Source organism: Miniopterus schreibersii, assembly GCF_964146895.1.
Source record: "Miniopterus schreibersii genome assembly, chromosome: 2".
Classification (NCBI taxonomy): domain Eukaryota; kingdom Metazoa; phylum Chordata; class Mammalia; order Chiroptera; family Miniopteridae; genus Miniopterus; species Miniopterus schreibersii.
Genome location: NC_138102.1, coordinates 132778053 through 132802384, shown reverse-complemented (window position 1 = coordinate 132802384; position 24332 = coordinate 132778053). Strand labels below are relative to the sequence as shown.

The 24332-nt window shown below is 42.2% G+C and overlaps 1 protein-coding gene across 4 annotated transcripts in view; it reads left to right on the top strand.

Annotated features, from left to right (window-relative positions):
- The first annotated feature begins 744 nt into the window (after positions 1-744).
- Positions 745-24332, top strand: part of SRGAP1 (SLIT-ROBO Rho GTPase activating protein 1) — a 235625-nt gene continuing 212037 nt past the window's right edge. For 3 of the 4 annotated variants that reach the window (XM_081127248.1, XM_081127247.1, XM_081127246.1), the window contains exon 1: positions 745-1483. In XM_081127248.1, the coding sequence (XP_080983374.1) occupies positions 1417-1483 (67 nt within the window). In that variant the 5' untranslated portion in view covers positions 745-1416. The remainder of the gene's footprint in view (positions 1484-24332) is intronic. The other variant, XM_081127249.1, reaches the window with a different exon arrangement.

The following is a 24332-nucleotide window of genomic DNA, read 5'->3' as shown; positions in this document are numbered from 1 at the left end:
ACGCAAGCCTTTCCCACCGTCCTGGCCCGGAGAGCTCCTCCTGGATGGGGAGGGCATTGTGTTTGAGACAGGCGTTCTCTCCCCGTGGACCTTTGATTTTTAACAGCCACGTCGTTCACAATTCAGACTCCAGTTTCCCTGGCGGGGTCCAGCATCTCGGAGTCGCATCCCTCTCTGTCACGGACACCCAACTCTGGCTTTCTGCAGTGGAGTCTGCAAAGAGCCCCCTCGGGTCTCCCAGCCCCGGCCAGAGACCGCGCCCTGGCGGGGAAGGGGTTTCCCGGCGCCTGGGGCCGCGACCCCCACCCGTGCGGCGCCCGCGGAGGGAGGCGCGGGGCCGGGCCCGAGGGGCGGGGCTGCGCCGGGCCGCGGGAGGTGCCCGTCTCCCCGCACCAGCCCCGCGCTCCCCCAGCGGCGGGCCGAGCACGGGGAGAGGCAGGGGCAACCCCGCCGGCCCCCCCCGCGAGCCCGCCCCGCGCCCCGCGCGGTCCGGCCGGTCGCCGCCGCCCTCCGCGCAGTCGCCGGGTGCGGGCAGCCGCGGTCCGCGGGCGCGCCGGCAACTTCGCGGCCGCTGGGGGCGCGGCTCCTCCCGCAGCCGGTGCGAACGTCGCCCGCGGCCTCCGGGGGGCAGCAGCGGAAAGCGAGACGCGGCGGAGGAGGCGGCCTGGGCGCGCGGCGGCCGGGAGGCGGAGGCCCCTCGCGGCGCCGGCTCTGGGGACCTGAACTCCGGCGGCGGGCGCCCGGGACGCGCTCGGACGGCGCAGCGGCCGCCCGGCTGCAGCGGGACTCGCCTTCGGCTCGCGACCCCCCGTCGGCCCCGGCGGCCGCGCAGCAGCCTTCGCCGACGGGAGCGCGGCGGGCGCGGCAGCAGCATCCCCAGCCCGGCGGGACCCCGGGGCGCCCGAGCCCGCGGCTGGAGCAGGAAGGGAGCGTCGCTGCGCCCGTCGCGGGCACGTTCCCGGCTCCCCGCCCCCCGCCGCCGGCCCTGCCCCGAGCGCCGGGTGCGGGGTTTCTAACAATGGTGCGGAGCGCGGGCGCGAACCCCGCGTCCTCCCAGCGGCCGTAGAGGAAGTGGCCCGGCTCCGGGTGGGGTGCGCTGCGCTGCGCTGCGCTGGGCTGGGCTGGGCCGGGCGACGCCCCCCGCCCCTCGCTCGCCGGAGTTTGCCTGCGCGCCGCGCCTCTCGGGCGCCGAGCCCCCGGATCACCGACGGCAGCTGGACCCGGGAGCATGGTGCCCGCGCCCGGGTTAATCTAGCGCCCGGCTCGCTGCGTCCTCGCCTCCCGCGCCTCCTGCCCTGCCGCCGGTCGGGGCCGCCGCTGGGCGCGGGAGCACGACCCCCCTCCTCTCCCAGGAGACTGGTTTGCGACCACCTACCCGAACTTGGCCCTTGGGAGCAGACCCAGAACGGCTGGATAATGTCCACCCCGAGCAGATTCAAAAAAGACAAAGAGATCATAGCCGAGTACGAAAGTCAAGTCAAAGGTAAGGGCGGGAGCGGCCGCGCTGCTCCTTTTGTGTGCGTTCTTGTCACGGTGCTCTCGGGGAGCCGCGTGTCTAACTTGGGGTCTGCGCCCGAGGAGGGGCGCGGGGGGAGCTGGGGCGCCCGGCCGAGCCGCCGGGGCTCCGGACCGGCCGGTCCCCGTCGCGTCAAACCCTCGGGGAGCCGGGGGCGCGGCGGTTCCCCTGGCGGCCGGCGCGCGCCCCGGGGAGGACCGGCTGGAACTTCGCCGCCTTCAGCCGGCGACTTGCACGGGCGGCGGGCGGCGGCCGCAGTTCCTGCCCGGTTATCATCATCATCATCATCACCACCATCACCCTTATTGTGCTTTTAAAATGACACCATTGTCACAGCATAATTTTTTTTAAGGAGTCATTTTTCTGAAGTCTGGACACCCAGTGGCCTATCTAGATAGAGCTTGATTGAGCGCAGGCAGCTTTGACATGTACCCTGCTCACTCTTAATTTATTAGGGCGAGGCCCCCTTTTATGAGCCCCCCCCCCCGTTTTATAAAACAAGCCCCTGGAAGCCTGGCAGGTAAACCAAGCAGGGACTCGTGGAATCTGACGCCTCCTTTCTGAAGGGCCAGCCTCCACTGCCATCTTTCACACTCACACGGAATACTGCTTTATCACTTGCATGGAAAATGAAGGTTTGAATGTTTTAACTAGTAGTTTCCGTCCGTGTACATCGTCAGCTAATGAAGGAACCTAATTAAGGTTGATTAAGCATTTTTGCTTAAGATGCTTGGTGGTTTGAAAGATATATTTTTCTCTCTAGAACAAGTATTTTGCTTTGCTGTCGAAGTGTTTCGTAAACATATGTGTTTATCGTGGCTTTTTTTTCTCTCCTCTTGTGGTCTCTCAAGGGTAGCTTTCTCCATTGAGACAATGGATGGAGCGTGGAGGTGGCTACTGTTCTTTGGAACATTGAATGCAAAGTTCATTGAAATTGCCATGTGGACACCTGTGTTTGTCCAGCTACAATCTTATGAAAGGGCCGCCGGGAAAGGCATTCCTGTACTTGCTTTGGGTGTTCTTTTGTGCAGTCAAGTTGTGAAAATGCCCCGAGTCCTGTGAGAGGACCTGGTGGGGGAACCCCCATCACCTGAGCGTGGACCTGGACCAGCTCACCCTGGCGCCAGGCACACAGTGTGCGAGCCCAGGGACTCGTGTTTCCTTTCTGCTGACCCCTACAACGGAGTTAGGCTAACCACGGCTCAGGAAGATTTTTATCCGCTTGTAATTAAGATAATTTATACTTACAGGAACTGGTTCCATTGACACAGACATTTTATTAGCAGAGAAGTAATTAATTTCTTTATAAACAAGTAAACTTGGTAGTGCGCATATCCTTTCTTAATGAGTCCAACAGAGCTTAAAACCTTTCATTTTATGATAAAATTCTTGTTCATGATCACTACTCCTCTGTGCAGTTTTTCCACACGGCTCTTTGTGGCAGGTCCTCCATGGGCGGCAGTCTGGCTTTCCCGCTGCATGTACTTCCTAGTAATGGCTTAGTTGTTTCTGCTCTAGGGCCATTTGTCCATGATCAGTTTCTTTTCAGAAAAATATTCTTTCAATTATTTCCTTTTCGAGTATGAGTTCTATAGTTATATGGTTACTTATATGCTTGAGAGTATAGACCCTCTACGTTAATTAAAAATCAATCAAATGGGATGTTATTGCAATGTTTAAAATGTGTCTATCAAACCCAATCCAAGGAAAAATTAAGAACAAGGTGGAGATTATTTTTGTAACAAATTCTATCCCTTAAAAAGTGATCTTTTCTCTATTACCTTTAACCCTCCTCACTTATACACCCCCTGGAGTCCTCAGGCTGCTTTATGACTCTTCACTGCACTTGACCTGCCCTCCTCCTGAGGGCCTGTGTCCACACTTGAATGACCTCTCCTGCAATACTTACACATCCCCTGTCTAACCCAGATCATCGTCTCCATATGCAAATGTGGGAGTAGGGAAATACAGTGGAGTCAGATCATGCACACATTTAATGGCACAAATTCGCCTGACTTGTAGGCAAAATCAAGAGGAGAGTGGGAGAGAAATGACCGTTAAATAGTGCTTGAGGCAAGCTGTTCCAAGCAGTGAGTGGGTTACTTAGTAAGGGGAGCATGAGAGTCAGGACTCTCTTTTTCTGTTTCATTTCCCAAATCCTTCTTTCAGGCTCAGTGTCTTCCCCTGGCAGACTGCTAATCCAGTGTTTAAAGATACAGTATGTGTTTTTGGAACAACCAACTCTTAATTCTAGGCAGCTATGTCATCTGATGAAAAACAAAAGAAATGTGGCGTATTCTATTGCTGAAGGGAAACCTGGCCAAGGTGGCCTCGTTAGGAGAAGATGTAGGTCTGTTCCCAATGAATAAAGCCACAGATATTGGATTTTCTGGGTGATTTAGGTGTATGGGTGATTTCAAAAGTCATTTTTTATTATGTGTGATATTTTTTTTTTACCTTTAGACTTAGAACCTAATACTCTGGAGTATTGTTTTTTCCTATTCTCTCTTCAGTTGCATTTATTTCAGAATTTCTGAGATAATGTTTTGATCTAAAGGAATGACTCCAGATGTGGAATCTTGCCACTGTGGCTGCCTGCACATGTTTTGGGAACAGACTTCATGGAGCTGTTCTCAGCTGTGAAAAGAACTATCCTAGGTGATAATGTGTAATTTTATGTGTAAGATTAGAAATGTATCCAGTTGGATGTATCATATTGGGCAAATCACTTAGCTTCCCTCTGAGTTTTGATTTTCTTCCCTGTAAAATAAGGAGATTGAATTCTCTCAATCCTAAGGGTCTTTGAGTCTAATCGAAGATGCCATGTCAATTCATATTAATTATCTAGTAAAAATGTTAAGCATTTTTGCATTTTCTCTCAGCTGCGGTGTGTTGAGGAGCATTATCTTTGCTTTCACTTTTTTCGTAATGAATTCACAAACGCTGTATTATTTGAGTAGTCAGGGAGTTAAAATGTGATGCAATAGGGAATATATAAACATAATAAAACCATGTTCAGAAAAGTACAGCAGGATTGTAAGAGGAGAGAGAATTGGGAATTATACAAGTAGTTAAAGAACAGATAGGTTTAAATCAGGGACAAAAGGACCACAAGCAATTATTTAAAAGGAATGTGTTAGCGAGGAAGAAAAAGACTGATCATTTTATGCATGTTGGTCAACTTCCCAAAGATTTAGAATCCAGAGAAAGTAATGTCTTGTGTGTGCGGGCCCTTAAAAAGCAAACTTGTCTGGAAAAGTGTATGAAACACAAACCATTTGACCATGCTACTTGTTAGCATTTCTGGCAAAAAGCTTAGCAGTGGAAAAGATTGTTAACAAGTGGCCAACAGAAGATTTTGGGATCACCTGTTGGTTTTAGTGTAACTTTTGCATTCTGCAGCCAAAATATTGTGGAGCACATATAAAAAAAATACTCGTTCATATATGGGAACCCAAAGTATCACAAAACATTTCATGTGGTGGAATGCATGGATGGGAAGGTGTGTTTGCTTTTAATAATGCATATTGTTAGTTGCTAAGAGTTGACAGCTATTATTTGCAGTATTTTCCTAGGAATAATCTGATACTCGATCTACGTGCCACATGTACAGGAAGTGCCCAGAAAAATCTGTTGTTCTTCGACTGCTCTGCTGCCTGAATTACAAACAGGACACTTTGGTAGCAGATGGAACATGAGGAAATGCCCGTTCAATCTGAAATGACCCCATGTCATGCAATAGGTTTTAATAGAGAAATTAAAAGTGCTGTTGTCATTAGTATGGAACCTGTTGTGCATCTAATGGTCTTTCATCTAATGGGGAATAGAAAACAGCATCAATTTAAATTATGGATTAAAACTGTATAGCTGGGAGGGACTTTAAACACTTCCTGTCCAACTCGCTCATTTAGAGGAGGCATAATGACAGAGTTACACAGGTAACTACTAGGGACTAGAACACAGGTCACCTGCTTTGCAGTAGCAGTGGTTTTCTTTTAGATTCCTTCACGAAATAGAGATAGGACACTTACCTATTTAGACTTTATATTCATTGAAAGCATCATAGTTGGACCTAAGAGAGAATAGCAGCTCAGGTCTGTTAACAGGAGTTAATGAAATTGATGAACTGTAACCACGTTGTTTTTTTAACCAAGATTGTTTTAAGAAACCACAGTGCCCCAGCAGCAGTTTCACACACTGGCCTTCAGATCAAGAAAAGCAACAGCGAGTATGTTTAAATGCAACTTGCTTGATATTTTGGTCAAGCTGATTGCAGCCATTGCACTAAGCCTTCTTATATTGTCCAGAAAACCTGATTAGTTAGATGGAGTTCAAAAAATACTAAGGAATAGTTTTGGAGAAATTTTTGAGCAAAAGCATATCCTGAAACACAGTGAGGGTTGGAGTCTACTTAGGATGGTAAACCTCAGCTCTGACCATCGAGATAGGTTTGCTTATCCCAGTGCCATGTTGTGCAGTTTAGGAGCAACACCCTCAACTCTGGTTGTGATCTGAGAGTTTGTGGATTGACCAGACAGACCCTTATTTCGTTCGTGCTACCTGTTTTCACTTCAGGTCACACAACGAAGAATTGGTTAGAATAAAGAAGTGAGAGTAAGCTGTATGTCTGATCACTCCATCTATTTTTGTTTTAGTAGTTTGAAGGCAGAAGTTAGGATTAGAGACAGTTATTTGAAGAGATTTTTTGGTTATCTGAAGGTATTTTTATTTGTTGGTCTTGGGTTATTTTCTATTGACATTATATATACATACGTGCTCTCCTGTTGATATCTTGAGATGGGAAGAAATAGAACATAGTGTTTAAGAGTAGAAACTTTGGTATTAGCCATCCACCCTGCCACTAATTAGATGTGTTACCTCTAAGAGTCAGTGTCGTCATTTGTAAAGTGGAGTTAATAATAGTTCTTGCCTCCTTGCCTTTGTGAGGCTTCAGCGAGGTGATTTGTGGAAAGCATTTACTGACAGGCTTGGCATGTAATAAACAGTCAATAAAAATTACTAATTGTTCTCTGTTTAATTTTGATTTTTCTCTACATCTTTGCTTCATGTTACATTCTGACTTAGATAAGCTTTTTGAAATTCAAATACATAATCTCCAGTCTGTTACCTGAATAGAGCTCAAAGTGGGTGACTCTTGAATCATCTGGATAAAGTGCCATGTACTATTAGAGCGGAGTGAGTTTCATGGTGGAATTAAAAAGGGAAATGTAATACGCACACCAGACAGACTCCCAGCTCCTTATAAGGTAGATTTTATATCGCATCATTATTTTTTATCTTGGTGTGAGTAACAGAGCCTAAAAGCACATTTCCCGGGCTGCCATGTGTTTGCTTACAACTGTTGTTTTGAACTTTCTCTACCTAAGTTCAGCAATGCCCTATGGAAAATGAAACCTGAAGTCCAGTCAGTGGATTTTATTTACCTGTGGTGAAAAGAATTCTCATGACATCAGATAAAGTCACTGACTTAATTTCATAGTCTTGAGAAAAAAGGTTTTCTTTGAAAATCAATATAGAAATGAAATTTCCACTTATAACTGCTTATTGGCTTCTGCTTCATTAGAAAGCACTTTGATTTTTTTTCAGCTTTATTGAAATATAATTGACATGTAACAGACAGCACTTTGATATGAAAAATTATCTCTGTGCCCCAGCCAGGTAGCTCAGTTGTTTAGAGCATCGTCCCCATACGCCAAAGTTGTGGGTTAAACCCCGGTCAGGGCGCATACAAGAATCAATCAGTGAATGCATGGATAAGTGGGACAGCAAATCGCTGCTTCTCTCTCTCTTTTTTTCTCTCTCTCCCTCCCTTCCTCTCCCTCTCTAAAAATCAATCAATAAAAATTTTTAAAACATTATCTATGTATCTCCTGGTACAGGGCTTTATTAAACATTATTGAATGAATGGAATAATAGTTTTGGGTTATTATTTTGTTATAGTGTTAACCAAAAAAGATTTGGGCCTATGAAACAAATCAAAAGTTTACTTGGGGCGCTAGCCAGTTTGGCTCAGTGGTTAGAGCGTCGGCCCGCAGACTGAAGGGTCCCGGGTTTGTTTCCAGCCAAGGGCACGTCCCTGGGTTACAGGCTCCATCCCCGGCCCGGTCGGGTTGCCTACAGGGCGCAACCAGTCAGTGTGTCTCTCTCACATCGATGCTTCTCTCTCTCTCTCCCTCCCACTCTCTCTAAAAAGCAATGGAAAAATATCCTCAGGTGAGGATTTAAGACAAAGTTTAATTGGTATCTTAAAGGATTCGAATCCAAGAGACACACATTCTGGTAGCCACTCAAAATGTTCTCCGGAGAGAACAAGGAAAGGCAGCGTTTGTAAAGGCAAAACCCACAAAATGAAATTCTTTCATGCGAATGAAGGGCTGCTGACTAGGTTAACAGGATTGTTAGTTCCAATTTGCAAACAAGGGGGTGGTGAAAACTATAAGGAAGTGAAGTCCATCTGTGTTTAGGCAGCAGCTGCTGTTCTGAGGTGCTTAGGGCTCCAGGGAGTTTATGGCTGGGCCTTGGGCTGAGTTTAGCAACAGGTCAGCAATTTCAGAGCAGCTCTGAGATCTGAAGCCTAAGATGTGCGTAGACCCCACTTCTCTAGTAGCCTCCTGACTATTTTACGTGACTCTCTTAGCCATGCTTCTTCCGTTTTATTTTTCCCCATTATCAATAGGGTAAATTAACGTAGTGATCATTCAGCATTATCTAGGGTGTCCCATGAAGTATCGCCACAAAATTAAGTTGAATTCAAATTGTGTGTAACATCTTTAGAAAGTCACAGAGCTGGAAACAATCTAAATGTCCAAGAGTGGTGAATGGTTAACTAAATTCCGCTGGGGAATGGTTAACTAACTTGTGTACAGGGAATGTTACGTAGCCATTAACAACGGTTTTTGAAGTATGGAGAAATATCTTGTAATAATTATCGAGAGAGAGAGAGAGAGAGACCATGGTTGTGAGAGGCTAAATGGACCCAGAGCAGTGCCATGTACATGCCAGCCATATCCAGTGGCGTGATTTCAGCATGAGGAGAAAACCTAGTCAGGCCTCGTCTCGTATGTCATTTGACAACTAAAAGAAAATGTCACTTCCCCCAAGTCAGATGTTCAGTGAAGTCAAAAGTTTACAACAGTCATAACAGCGCCCAGCAGCCCCTGAGCGCCCTGGCGTGCGGGTCAGTGCTGCGGCCGCCTGGCGCGGGCGCGGGCACCGTGGTGCGTGCCCGGCCCCAATGCGCCGGGAGGGGGTCCGTGATTTCCCCCGCCTGGCGCGGGTGGGAAACCTGGGCTCTTAGAGCAGGTCTGCCCTCCCCCGGCAGGTTTCCTGATTTGCTGCAGGAACCTCACTTTGAACCCCACCGTCCCTCAGGATGGGGTGGGCAAGGTAAGTCCAAGGAAAATTTAGCCTTGGATTGAGTCTCTGATAATCGAATTTGTCCACAGGACAACGTCAAACTTCTTGTTTACCTACAACTCAGTGATATACTTTAGTTTTTCCTTGCTTTGAGTTCAGCCAATAGTGGGTGTGTGTGTGTGTGTGTGTGTGTGTTTTAATATTCTGCTTTTGACATTTAAGTTTTTAATTCACCTGAAGTTTGTTTTTCATATTGTGAACTAGGGATATATTTTTCATATGGATGACCAAAATTTTTAAGTTCCATTTGATAACTAGTCCCTTCTTTTAAAAAGTGATCTACTAGCTACTTGTATCTGGATCAAAATTTCATATATGCATGAGTTTATCTCTGGAGACTGTCTTGTGCTTCACTGGTTAATTTATAGATTCTTCTACCAATACTACAGTACCTTAATGACTATAGCTTTATAATAAGTCTTCATATCTGGTAGGCCAAATCCTTTTTCTTTACTCTCTTTCCGAAGTTTCTTTGTGATCTTGGTGCTTTCTTTCCCAAATACATTTTAACTCAGTTTTTCCTTCCATGGAAAATCCATTGGCATTTTGATTGAAACTGCATTAAATTCTAGATCAATTAGAAGAGAATTGGCATCTATATGATATTCTTCCTATCCACGAATATGAATATATCTCCATTTATTTAGCTGCTTTTAAAATATCTTACCGTAAAGTTTTATATTTCTTATGTTTTTGTTAGGTTTATTTTATGATACTTTATAATTTTATTACTGATGTTCATGAGCTCTCTTTTAAAATTATTTTTTAATTGTTTCTGATATACAGAAATGCAGTTTATTCTGCATATTGGTCTTATATTATGTCCAGCCACTTTGCTTGTCTATTATTATTTCCATTAATTAAAAAAACTTCTTTGCAAATAAAGACAATCTTATTTCCTCCTTCCAAACTTTTTGACTTTATTTATTTATTTTTAGTATTTTTGCTGTAGGTAGGATTTTGAGTGCAAAGTTAATAAAAGTGGTGACATTAACTTTTTTTTTGTCTTCTGGATTTAAGGGGAATGCTTTTAGTCTCCTCCCTTAAAGGATAGTAAGGATAGTGCTTATTTTTGGTTTATTACAGACACTTTTTATCAGGTTAAGTAAAATCTCTTGTATTTTATAGTATTTTTTCTTTTTTAATCTGTTAATATGATGAGTAATAGGTATAGCTTTCCTAATATTAAACCATCTTTGCATTCTAGAATTAAACCTCTCTTCATCATTGTATACATATAAAACAGTTTGCCAATACTTACTTTAGTTGTTTTTCCTTTGTCTCTGAATTCTTCAATGAAATGGGCCTAAAGTTTTCCTTTCTAATAATGTATTTGGGTTCATATCGAAGTTAGATATGAATACATTGCATCTCTTCCTATTTTGTGGAAGAGCTTGAAATTCTTTTTTTTGCAAGTTTGGTAGAGCTATTTGAGTCTAGTTATTTTCTTTGTGTGAAGAACTTTTTAACTGCTAATCAGAAACTAGTTATTTTCTTTCTTACTTATAGGATTATTCTTTCTATTGTTTATAAGAGTATGCCTTTACATTTTTTAAAAAGAGGAAATTTAATTTATTTTTTAAAGATATGTAATTACAATATGATTTGAAAGTAATAGTGTTTGAAAAGTTATATTTTTCAGAAATTTATCTATTTTGTATGTTTGATGACGTAATATTGATGATAGAATTCTCTTATGTTTTTTTAAAAAGTGGCTGATCTGTATTGAATTTAAAATATTTTAACATATTTATTTCTGCCTTCTCTCTTGATGAATCTTAAAGGGGTTTGTCTATTTTTGTTGGCTTTCTTTTTATTTTGAATTCTGTTCTTTACTACCATTTTCCTAAATTTTTTTGGGCTTATTGTTTATTTTTTAAAATTGGATACATAGTGCATTTATTTTTAATGCTTTTTTTGCTGCTGTAGGCATGGTTTCTTCTTTGGCCCATGAGGTATATAAGAGTATGTCTTTACATTTTTTAAAAAGTGGGGAAATTTAATTTATCATTTTAAAGATATGTAATTACAATATGATTTGAGAGTAATAGTGTTTGAAATTAGTTGGGGATTGTTTGCTCTATTACTATCCTCTGGAGGAGTTCATGTAAGAATGGAATTATCTGACTCAAGTGGAATTATCTGACTCAAGTGTTTATCAGAACTCATCAAGGTCTAGTGCTTTCATCAGGAAAAAAAGTTTACCATTGCTTCCAAATTTACAAGTTTTCTGATTAACTGACATAAAAGTGTTTATAGTATTCTTATATCTTTTTTATCTCTGCAGCATTTGCAGTTATGCCTCTTCTCTGCTAATAACAATCGTGTGTGTTTTCTCCCTTCTTGATTGACCTTGCCAGATGTATGTTTATTAGTCTTTTCAGAGAACTAGTTTTTGTTTCCTTGGTTTACTGTATTTTATTAGTTTTTCATTAGTTTATTCTCCCTATTGGTCCCTTTCTTTAACTTCTTTTGTGAGCATTATTTTGCTGATTCTTTTTTCTGAAGTTCTTATTTATTTTCCAAGTTCTTATTTTTCTTCTTTTCTAATGTAAATGTGTAAGGTAATAAAATTTTCTCTAAGTACTGCTGTACCTACATTCTACAAAAAATTTTTTCAATGTTTTTATTGATTTTTTTTTTTTTTTTTTTAAGAGAGGAAGGGAGAGGGAGAGGGACATAGAAACATCCAGGAGAGAAACATCAACATGGATCGGCTGCCCCCTGCACCCCCCTGTTGGGGATCTAGCCGGCCACCTGGTCATGTGCCCTGACAGGGAATTGAACTGTGACCTCTTGGTGCATGTGCCGATGCTCAACCACTGAGCTACACTGGCCGGGCATTCTACAGATTTTTATCTTTAGTGCTTTTATCTTTCAGTTCCATGTATTTTCTAGTTTACGTTATGATTTTCTCTGTGACTCATGGTCTGTTTACAAGCGTGTTTTAAGTTTTCCAGGTATATAGTTATTTCATTTATCTTTTTGTTACTGATTTCTGACTTAATTCCATCATAGAATCTGGTCTGATTTTTTTGAAATTTTTTCCTTGGCAACGTTTTCTTTGACCACGCATGCTGTTTAAGATTATCAGCCTTAACCTCTCCTGGCCCTTCCCGTCTCCATTCCTCTGCTTACATCTCTCCATAGCACTTTTTCTCATTTGATCTCTTTTATATTGACTTCATCTTGTTTAGGGGCTTCTTAAATTCCTTACTTATGTGAAGGCTGGTGACGTGATTAAATACATTACACTTTTTAAAATTGAGATATAATTGACATATAACATTATGTTAGTTTTAGACGTATAACATAATGATTCTATATTTTTAAGTTTTGTGAAATGATCACCACAATAAGCCTAGTTAACATCTGTCACCAAACATAGCTACAACTTTTTTTCCTGTGATGAGAACTTGTAAGGTCTACTCCCTTAGCAACTTTCATACAGTTATTTTTAATTTATCCCATATTGAATTCTGTATTAGCAAGAGAACCCCGTAAGTTCAAGTTACTATGGGAAGAATAGATGTCTTTTCATAAAGATAATTACAGAGATCTGGTCCTTGCCATCCAGAAATAATGTTTACAATCCGAGCTCCATACACTGAGAAGGATACACATACAAGAGAGCAAATCATGTTACACTCACACTTTATAAATTCTTTGTATATAGGTATGTATCTGCACATGGGAAAATCCAGGATATATGGATTTTAGGGATGGAAATGTGTAGCAAGGACCAGTGAAAACCTCTCACCAATGTAACAACATCCAAACCTGTGGAGGATTTTTATGAGTTTATTTTCGCCAAACAGGCCTTTGCCAGGGAGCAGGATTTCAAATGGTCCAGAGAACAGCAGTTTGCAGCTTCCTTTATGCCTTTGACATTAAGGAGGGAGTGTAAGGAAGCCGGCAAGGCAGGGATCAGGTTACAGGGTAGTTAACAAGATCATGTGCTTTTTTGTTGTTGTTAACCCTCACCCGAGGATATTTTTTTCCATTGATTTTTAGAGAGACTGGAGGGGAAGAAGGGGAGGAGGGAAGGAGGGTGGGGGGGGGGAGAGAGAGAGAGAGAAACATCGATATAAGAGAGACACGTGGATTGGTTGCAGGGGATCAAACCTGCAACCCAAGCGGGCAGAGACCCTTCGGTGGTGCATGGGTGGATGCTCTAACCTCTGAGCCGCACTGGCCAGGCAGACTATGTGGTTTTTTTGAGGGTTAATATCAAGGATATTACTTCTGCTATTTCACAGGTGTGTTAACCTCGATGCACAAGAACAGTGGACAGGGCTGGCCTAAAACCCTTCACTGAAGAAGTTACAGGCCTGGGGCATGACAATCCTCCGTGACACCTGCCCAGTTAGGAATTTATGATCAGAGCACCCTGTGAGGTTACTGATCCCCCCCCAATCCACACTCCGATACCGGCAGAGCATGAAAATGTCCACACTTCTCTGATTAACCTGAGATTCTTTTGGGAAATCTGGGGTCTTGGTAAACATCCAGATTCTCGTCTTTCATTGCTGCAGTTTGAAGGTGACAAGTCTTCCTGTTCTCGCGGAGCTTCCACTCTTTTACCCCTTGGGGCTCTGCTCCGCAGCGGCCTGTGGGGACCGTAGGCGGGGCCCCGTGGAGGCCGAGCACCCTCAGCCGCCCTGGCACCCAGCAGATCAGCCGCCCTGGCACAGCAGGCGCACTCACAGAGGTCCCAGCCGTTCTCACTGCGCTCCAGGTCCGGGTTTCTGGGCTGTCATTTCCAGCTGCCGCCTCAGCCGTGTGTGGAAGGCCTCTGGACTTTCGCCCTTGGCTTTATTATTCCCAGGGTGCAGCTTACAGAAACAGCTGCCCCCTCGGCCCGCCAGCCGCGCACATCGAGCCGGAGGTTGTCTGCTGAAGTCGGACAGTTTTCACCTCTGAGGAAGCTCAGAGTTTAGACCCCCTGTGAAGTTAGCATGCGTAAAAAATGGAATTAAGCCTCCAAACACTATTTTACCAAGGAGAGGGAGCAGGAAGAAGTCTGTCTGCTCCTCTCGCTTTACGTTCGTAAGGGCCGTGTGGCATATTTTGACGAAGTTCTCTTGTGAGGATCAGTGATGACTTTTTTCGTGGGTTCATATATATACATATATTTTTAAATATATCTTTATTGATTTCAGAGAGAGGAAGGGAGAGGGAGAGGGAGAGAAAGAAGCATCAATGATGGGAGGGTCATTGACCGGCTGCCTCCTGCACGCCCCCAACTGGGGATAGAGCCCGCAACCCGGGCATGTGCCTCGACCGGGAGTCGAACCCCGATCGCCTGGATCCTCGGTCGACGCTCAACCGCTGAGCCACGCCCGGCCGGGCTTCTGGGTTCATATTGAATGTCCACAATCAAGTACAATTCAGTCAAATTCTAATCTGTAAGCACCATGGAAAGTCAGGGCTTAGCCCAAGGTATGCTCACTGCTGCGGGACTGGGTGCTGCTGGGTCCCTGTGCTTAGAGGAGGGGGAGGTAAAGAGGGTGGTCGGGCCCCTGTGCTTAGAGGAGGGGGAGGTAAAGAGGGTGGTCAGAAGAGCACCACACGGGGTCTGGCTGGCCCCTTGGCTCAATTAATTTCTTATTTCTCATTTCTTTCCGATGCCCAGTTTTCACCTTTCTTTTCATCATTGCAGACAGTGGACCCATTCCTTGCTGATAACATGGCACAGAAAACTGGTACTTTTTGAGAATTTCGCAAAGAGAATTTGTTAGATTTTGTGTCCCTTAGAAAAGAATTTTCTGAGTACAATCCCCCCTCATCCATGGTTAGGCTTTCCATGGTTTCCTTGTGGCCAATCATGGTGTGAAAATATTATATAGAAAATAACAGAAGTAATGAATTCATACATTTTAAATCATGTGCCTTTCTGAGTAGATGATGAAATTTTGCCATGTCCAGCTCCTCGAGTCCAGGATGGGAATCCCTCCTTTGTCCAGTGTGTCCGTAAAGTGTACGCTCCCCACCCCTTGGTCACTTAGTAGCTGTCAATTGTTGGGGTACCTCAGTGCTTGTGTTCAAGGAACTTATTTTACTTAATAGTAAACTAGAGCGTGAGCATTGATGCTGGCAATTCAGATATGCCAAAGAGAAGCCGTAAAGTGCTTCCTTTCAGTGAAAAGGTAGGTAAGCATAGGAAATAATATGGTATATATAGGGTTTGGAACCATTCGAGTTTTCAGGCATGCACTGTGGGCCTTGGAACACGTCCCCTGAGGACGAAGGAAGGGAACGCTGCTATTGCAAAAAGAGAAAGAGGTATGAATGTTTTTGCAAATGGTGATCCCTTTTTAATTGAACTTCTATTACAATTGTTTTAAAAATGTTTATGGGAACTCTCAAATGTTTCACCAAAAGTCCGTGTTTGAAAGATTTCCAGATACCTAATCTACAAATAAATATCTCTTGTTTGAAGCTGGGAACTCTACTTCCTGCAGTTTGGTTGACATTGTTGTCTTTTCTGTCAAGCATCTCATTTCCTCCAGTGGTCCTGGAATTACATTGTGAAATAATTTAATGAAATAATTTAATCAAACTGCTGGGGTCTGAATCCTGCTCCAGCCAGTCTCCAGCTATTTAACTGTGGACAGATTGCTAACTCTCATCCTGCCTTACTTTCCTTGCCTGTAAAATGGAGATAATAAAAGTCCTGAACTTTAGAGCAGTGTTGAGATAAGTGGCAGGTTGAACCAAGAAACTGTCTGGCACACAGTAAGAGCTCAAAAAATGTTAGTATGTCAGCTCTGGCTCTGGAAGCAATAATGATAAGCTTTAAGTTACAAAAGGCTTAGTCGCCAAGAGGAGCCTAAGGAGACCTGAGGGCTAACTGTAATATGGTTTCCTGGATAGGATCTGGGAACAGGAAAAGACCAGTAGGTAAAAACTAAAGAAATTCAAGTAAAGTTTGGGCATTAATTAATTTTTTAAAATATTAGGTAAGAGAAGGAAAAGAAAACATTTTCTGTTTTAAAAAAGTCTTACTCATCTAACTTTTATGGTTATTGAAAACTTGCTGGCTAAAGTACAGAATTGGTAATGCAAAAATGGAAATTCTTGCCCCCGCCAGTTGGCTCTCTTGGTTGAAGCATTGCCCCTTACACCAAAAATGTTGTGGGTTTGATTCCCGGTCTGGGCACATACCTAGGTTTTGGGTTTGATCCCCAGTCAGGGTGTGTACGGGAGGCAACTGATCAATGTTTTTCTCTCTTTCTTCCTCTCTCTCTAAAATCAATAAACATATCCTTTGCTGAGGATTTATAAAAATAAAAAAAAATTCTCAAAGGTATTGGAGTATATCCTTCCAATGACATCATTTCTGTTTGCATTTATAATGTTTATATGTTTATTTACTAAACAAAGGGGATCATTTGTAGAATAGTTACTATGGACTTTCTTTTTGCTCAACAATATATCACTAATACCATGCTACTCAGAGTTGGTTTGTAGACCAGTGTTTTTCAGTAAGCCATTTATTACCAGGAGATAAGGGGAATCACGGCACTGTTTCCTTTATCCAGAAAGTCTTGCCACGAAAGAATGTCAGCTAAGCTAAACAGTGCTTAGTGATGTGATGATTTAGGTTCTGGCACAAGCTCTTTATCTCGTCGGGGATCTGCCACAAACAGTTCCCTGGTCTTCATTTGAGTAGCGCTCATCTGCACCATCCCATAGAAACCTAGAGATCAGCCTTATCCCTTTCACAGCTATTACTATTACTTGTTCTTTGTTGATTTAGAGAGAAGATTGTCCTTCAAGTGGAATAGTGGTGACATTCGCCATGGGCCACCTATGTACTTTAATCTTCATCAGTTTCAGTGATTGGGCCTCCTGTAGGAAGGCAACATGTGTAGAGGTTAATATTTTCGAAAAATCCAATTCAAAGTATGGTTCCTTTTGGAGCCTCAGTTTTCTAACTTGAAAATGAATGTGATTATTGCACCTATTTTACAAGATTGTTGTGAGAATCAAATAAGATTATACCTGTAAGGAGCTTAGCACTCTTCTTGGCAAATAGTGCTCAATGAAAGTGACCTGCTATTATTATTATTATTATTATTATTATTATTAATTACTACTACTTGAAGCTGTTGTTTTAATTTTGTTCTTAAATCATTTAAAACTCATCTCCAGAGAGATTAAAATTACTTAACACACTTAAGTCTTACAAAACAAACACTGAAAATGTGGATTTTAATGGTTCTTTAAAAAGTTATGGGAGATAATCTAGTTAACCACAAGAAACTATACTGGGCCCAATCTTAAAAAAATTGTGTTGGTTGGCTTCCTATGACATTTAACCCCAAAGCAACACTTTGTTACAATTCCTTGCATCATCCTTGTTAGAGAACCTTGAGGGCTAATGAATTCTAGTTCCTCTGTGTGTATGATTGCAGCTATAGATGTAGATTGCCTACCATTAACCTGCACTAATTGTTCATTAAGTATTTCCAAAAATAAATCATCTGCCAAAGAAATGAAGAGATTTTAATTATTTCAGCCACTGTCAAAGGTATAATCCTCTCATTTGCTTCCAGCTAGGCTATATCTGTCTGGTAGATATACATGTACATGTGTGTTTCTCTCCTCCCTTGGAGCATAGCAGCACCCTTCCTAAAGAACACCCAAGGTAGCCCAGCCGGGCGTGGCTCAGCGGTTGAGTGTCGACCTAGGATCCAGGCAATTGGGGTTCGGTTCCCGGTCAGGGCACATGCCCGGGTTGTGGGCTGCAGCAGATCAATGACTCTCTCATCATTGATATTTCTATCTTCCTCTCTCCCTCTCCTTTCCTCTCTCTGAAATCAATAAAGATATATTTTTTTAAAAAAAGAACACCCAAGGTAGACACTCACTGCGTGTCCTTGGTCAGCAGCTTACTGTCACTAGTCTTCCAGTAGCATCACTTTGATTTTTCCTGTGTGTTCACCTACAGGTATTCACTATGCCATTAAAGTCTTCATAATTTGATTGCTTTGGAGTAAGATCTAGTCTCTCCTAATAATGAATCAGAGAAAAGCTTGGGTCCAGACTGATACTTGTGACCCGATGCAGAATGCCTAGTTGTAATATAAATCTTGCTTGCAGTTATTACTGTTACTGTCTACAGTGCCAACGGCTAACATTTACAGTGTGTTGCTTTTGAGGGAGATCATATTGGTGTGTCATTTTCATATTTATATTGAAAATGAAACTCAAAATTTAGAAATCTGAAGTATTTTCCCCAACATAAATACTAAAAGGTAGAGCCACCAGGGTTCAAACCTGTGTTCCAACCATCCTGCAGAGCTAGGAAAGGATACTGCCTTATGGAAAGTTAAATGCTGAGATTTCATGTCAGTCTCTCTCTTTAACCTTCCAGAAAGCTAGGAAGAATAAGTACCATCTTTGTCATAATAAAGAGTTTATATCAATTCATATAAAAGTGCTTTTTGTTCAACGCTTGTTGCCTTATTATTATCTCAATGGGTTACTTGATGAGGAAACTCATGGTGGAGTTGCCTCTTTGTTTGCAGTAAAAAAGACATTTTCGGGGAAGACATATTTAAAAAGTCCTAAACTGGAACACTTGCTAAATTTAGTGCTCTGCTCCTGGGGGTAATAAAATTGCTGCCTTCTCCTTTGTTACTCCCACTGAAAGGCCTTGCTGGTTCCCAAGTGAAGAGGCCCCTCCCTGTCTTGATTTCTCCTGGGAAAGAAGTTGTATCTCTCTAGCTCATTCTCTGAATTCACTTAAGACTTTGCCTTTTGTTGCTGCTGTTCCTCTTTGAGTGGTGTTAAGACTTCGGGTCGAACCACTTAGTGTGTATCAGAACCACTTGGAGGGATGGTTTAAGCAGTGTGCTGGGCCCCACCCCAAGTCCTAGAATTTGCATTTCCTACCAGTTCCCAGGTCACAAGGCTGTGGGTTGGAGCCCATTCTCTGGGAACCAATGCTGTAAAAATCAAAGCAGTTTTGTAACTTCCTTAAGTTTTCCATTTAGATGCAAATTTTCCCTCCAATTTCCCTAAGATCTTTACCTTTTGTACAGTTGCTCTCAATGCCTGTAAATGGACATCAAATCATGCCAATTTAAACTAAGTTTGTAGAAAATGCCCCCTGCTTCTGGCTTTGCTACTTATGCCCGCCCTTAATGTGTTAGTTTCTCAAATTATAAAGAGCCTTTTCACACCTGGGTAAATTGAAAACTAAAGTGGGAACATGATGAGCCCTCGAGGAATAAAGGTTCAATTTCCCTGCAAATCTGCATGTGCTTTTGAACTAAGGAAAAAGAGGACAAGGCAAGGTACCGTTTTTTAAGACCTCCTGTAGCACATCGCTATTTTCCACTCTCACTACCAACTCTTAGGACAGTCCAGAGCCTTGACACCTTCCTGTGGAACTGTTGGGGGCAGAAATATTAATATGCTCTGTTGACTGTGATTATAGCTATAGTTATAAGAAATATTAATCATGTTCTGTTAACTGTGATTGTTCTGTTTTAATTAGAAAAAGCACTTTCTAACCTGGCTGGGAGTTGTAACCCCTCCCCCCCATGGGAGATGGGAGATGACCTTGGAATGTGATCCATTCTCTTTAACTACCTATCATCATGGAAAGATTAACAACCTTGTGCAGAAACAAAGGAGTCCCTGAGGTGCCCCACTCTTTTGCAACCCCAGCCCAAGTTTGCATTTCCTGTAACCTATATACCATTATACCCATTCTTATTCCTTTTTGCCCACTTCCCCCCAAGTAATCTTTGTCCTTCTGCCCAGTATAAGTAACTGGCTTATGGGGGGTGGATTAGAGCAGATTTTATGTGGACAGATCCCTCTGCTCTCCCATTTTGCTGGCAATATTGGAATAAATGCTCATATATGATTCAACCCTGTCTCTGCTTCATTTGCTGAAGTAGCAAAAGGCAGCCCGGACCCATTGTGTCCGGTTTCAAAACAACTGCTGTGCATTGTTTTGTGGGTTATGGTTAATTCAAGTTAGTGTAAAGATGGGAGTATTTCTATAAGTAGGTAATTCTGTTACGTTTCATGAGAGCTCTTATTTGATTTTTAAAAAAATCTTAGGCCCACTCACAGTTTGTGAAATTCCTATAGCAATAGTCACAAGGGAATTAGAACTTCTGTGAGGGTTAGGATCTCAAGTCAAACAATGAGGAGAAAAATTAAACAAAATTATACTCTTGAAAATCCCTCGGTTACCAGGTTACCAAGAACTATATCCACGAACGCTCACAAGCCAGAAATGAACTTACATTTCTCTTTGCTTATAGAATATGGACTCACCCTTCCATTTGGCTAAATCAGGTTGAAAGAGCAAAAGGAAGTTGAGGAAAACAAGATTTTCCGTTCGTCTGTCAGTCCCTTCCAAGTAAATATGGACATGTAGTTAAATTCCAATAAATTAAATGTGCTTATAATGTGGCTCTATCATATTGTTAAGATAATTGAAACGTTTGCTTCTGAATCACTGGCTTAAGTTCTTTTATAGTCATGCTGGAATTAAATAATCATTCATTCATTCATTCAACAAACAGCTATTGAATACCTCCTTTATCAAACCAGGTAGTTGTTTTCTTAAGGCACCTGCCTTGGCTTACATTAGTTGCTCAGGCAGGGTTCGTTGAATTAATAACTAATGAAGCACAGGCTGTGCCTTTTTATGGATCCTGTCCTAGCTTCATTTTATTTTATTCTTTTAATCCTCACCTGAGGACATGTTTTTCCTTGATTCAAAAGAGAGAGGAAGGGAGAGGGAGAGAGAAACATTGATTGGTTGTCTCCAATATGCACCCCGACGGGATCGAACCTGCAACATGGGTATGTGCTCTGGCCAGGAATCAAACCCATGGCCCTTCAGTGCACAGGGCGACTCTCTAACCAACTGAGCCACACTGGCCAGGGCTTGTGTCCTATCTTTAGGGATGGAGAAGTAAACAAAGATTTGCTATATAGTATGTTAGAGGTGTTTTAAATTTATGAGAATGTCGTGCATGAAAAAAATTAGTTCTGCCTGGGAGAGTACAGACTCATGGGAGAGACATTTGACTTAGCCTTGATGGATGAGTAGGAGTTCTTCAGGAAGGGAGAGGCATTCCAGGTAAAGGAAAGTCTCCTTGAGTGATTGTTTTTCCATTTTAGGAATTATTAGCTTAGCGTTTTAAATGCTATGAGCAGAGTAGTGAGACAAGAATAGAAAGGTAATGCTGATAATAGCTTAAGAGCTACTGTGGGCCTGGCAGAGGATCTGTACGTTGCAGGCATGATTTTGTTTGCATCTCATAAGAAACACTGAGGTAGACACTGCTGATTCCATTTTCCAGATTAGAAAACTAAGAAAAGTTTATTTGCCAGAGATGACATAGTTAGTGAGATGGTCACCATGATGTTTTATGTTCTTACATGGCATTCAAGCAGTTTAGACGGTCTGGACAGTGGGGAGCCATTGAGGGTGATATGGTCAGATGTGAGGGTGGTAAACTTTGAGTGGAGGGAGGCCAGTTTAAAAGACTTCTTGTACTCTACAGTGGCATAGTGAAGGCCTTAGTTCTGTCCTTGACCTTGGGGGTGGAAACTTTGAGAGATATGAAGGAGATATGAGAGGCAGAATCAAGAGGACTTGGTGACTCATGGGAGAAAGACGTGAAGGATAAGTTTACAGAAGGGAGATCGAGATACAGAGTGATGTGCTGGAAGAAATATCATGTATTTTTTTCAGTCTCCTTTAAAATCTTGGTTTTTTTTTAATGTATATAATATCCAAAATATACTAGCAAAGTAGTACATTTACATAACTTATACAGAAATGGAGACATTTGATTCTGCTCATTTTTTCTTTATGGGATGTATCATTTAAAAAGTTTGGAGGCTGCTGATCCAAACATATCTAAGACACGCAGCACCATCCAGAGGTAAGTAAGCCATGGGGCAGGAAGGATTGAATAGGTGAGTGAAAAGGTGACTACCTGTACTTTTACTTCTGCAGGTGATCATTTCCCTTTTTCTTTTCAGAATAATACAAACATCTTTAGAGTTAGGATAAAGGTACCAACGGGGGAAGGTACTCCTTTCCTAGGGGAAAGATTCTGTTCTAAGCTGTTCTTGGCATTGAAGAATGTTAGCCGTGGAGTGGACATTGGGGCCATCTACTCGCACTTCTTCCTCCCCACCCAGAGTCTCAGGCAGGTAGGCACCTAGCTTGCACCCTTTCGGAGGCAGGCAGCCTAATCTTGCACAAGGAAGTTTGAACACATGTAACTGGGACAAAGTTCTTCCTTGTACAAGGTGCAGTTTGCTTCCCTATTTGCAGGCAGCTTCTACACATTTGTCCATTCACATTTAGTGAATGCAGGTTTATTAAAATAGTTACAAAGCCAATAACATCATACATGGTGTTTTACAGTTTACCGAGCACACCTACATGCACAGTCACACCTGACGCTCACAGCTCTTCTGTGGCGTGGACAGGCGTGTGCCTGTTCTGATACATGCATTCCTGTGTTCATTGTAGCATTGTTTACATTAACCAAGTTATGGAAGCAACCTGAGTGTCTATCAAATGGATAAAGATGTGTGGACGTATATATAAGGGAATAAAACTCATCCATAAGGAAGGAAGGGAAGGGGAAGGGGAAGGGGAAGGGGAAGGGGAAGAGAAGAAGAAAAGAAAAAAGAAAAGAAAAGAAAAGAAAACAGAAAAGAAAAGAAAAGAAAAAAGAAAAGAAAAGAGGCAGTTGAGATTAGAGTCCCATGGAAGAGCATCTTAGTTATTTTCCCATAAACATAGGTCATGCCTGATTTGCATATTTTGTGTGGGAGACATTGAAGCACCAGAAGCCATCTGACCTCAGTTTTCCTTCTGGTCCTACCATTTTCCAGTAACAAGACCTTAGGTAAGTTAGGTTGCCTTTGTGAGCCCCAGTTTCCCTATCTGTCAAATAGGGACACTGCTGTCCACCTCAGAGCACTGTTGGGAAGATTAAATTAGATAACTCTTATAAAGCCATTGTAAAAGCTTGGCTTAGAGTTTGGCGTGCAACAAATGTGAGTTTACTTGCTTTTCCGATCTTATTTCAAATAAGTTTTTAAAAATCTGTATACACCATGATGTTTATCTTTAATTTTATATTGGTAGTTCAGTTCTGTTATATCATTTAACGAAGGTTGTCCTATTTTTCCCTGGCTTTATTGAGATATAACTGACGTACAACATTGCGTATATTTAAGGTATACAACCTGATGATTTGATGTATGTATATATTATGAAATGATTCCCACAGTAATGTTAGTTAACAACATCCATTACCTCACATGTTAAAAATTTTGCGTGTGTGGTAAGAACATTTAAGTTTTACTGTCTTAGCAACTTTCAAGTGCATAATATAGTATTAATTATAACACAGTGCCACCATGCTGTAATTTGTTCCCCAGAACTTATTCAGCTTGTCCATTCATCGACTGACAGGCCGTTCGCCCACCTTGGCCACCGTGAATATTGCTGTCCTCAAGCCCGGTGCAGATGTCTTTGAGAAGCTGATTTCATTTCCCTTGGGCATATACTCAGAAGTGGGATCATAGGGGAGTTCTATTTTCAATTTTTGAGGAACTCATGGAGGTTCCTTTGGAATTTAATCCCGTCATTTGTCTTTTTTTAGTTATCTCATAATAACCACTGATGTTATCTTGATTTTTAAAAAGTAAGAAGTTTATGCGATTATTTCGAAAGTCATGAGAAGATGCGTTATCAGAAAGAAATTTAAGCTGTTTTCGTTTTGAGAAAAGAAAATGTAAGCCTCCATCGACTCCTTTAGAAACATTTAATTTTATATGACATCAGATGGGTTACCTTACTGCATTGCAGCCAGATTGGTATTAAATGGGAAAGGAATGAGGGTAGGTTGTTTTTTTAATTTGGAATTTTTGCTTTATGGAGTTATGTGATAAATGCATATGTGTGTCTTTGGAATGAAGTATTTGAAGAGGAAAGATCTGTTCCATTGGACTCTCTTTAGCCCTTCATTCTTCTTATGTTCTGTCTGGAGGGAAAAAATAACATTTTTCTTTTTATCCTGAGAAAGCTGCCACTTTCTGGGGTTTTAAATCTTGATAATGGGAAAGCCCTTTGACAACTGCTAGCTCATGTTTAAGTGTATATTTAGTCTGCCAAACTTAGCTTTCTGAGGACTGGATCCAGGGAGAGCTTTTCACTATGTTACTGGCACATAACACAGTGCTTTTAATGACTTACTAGCTATCTTCTGACTGTATTAAATGCTACTTATTGCTATATCTGTTGAAATTTAGTGAATGCAGGTTTATTAATATATCTCAGGAGTTTACTGCTATATCATTTAGTTCAGAA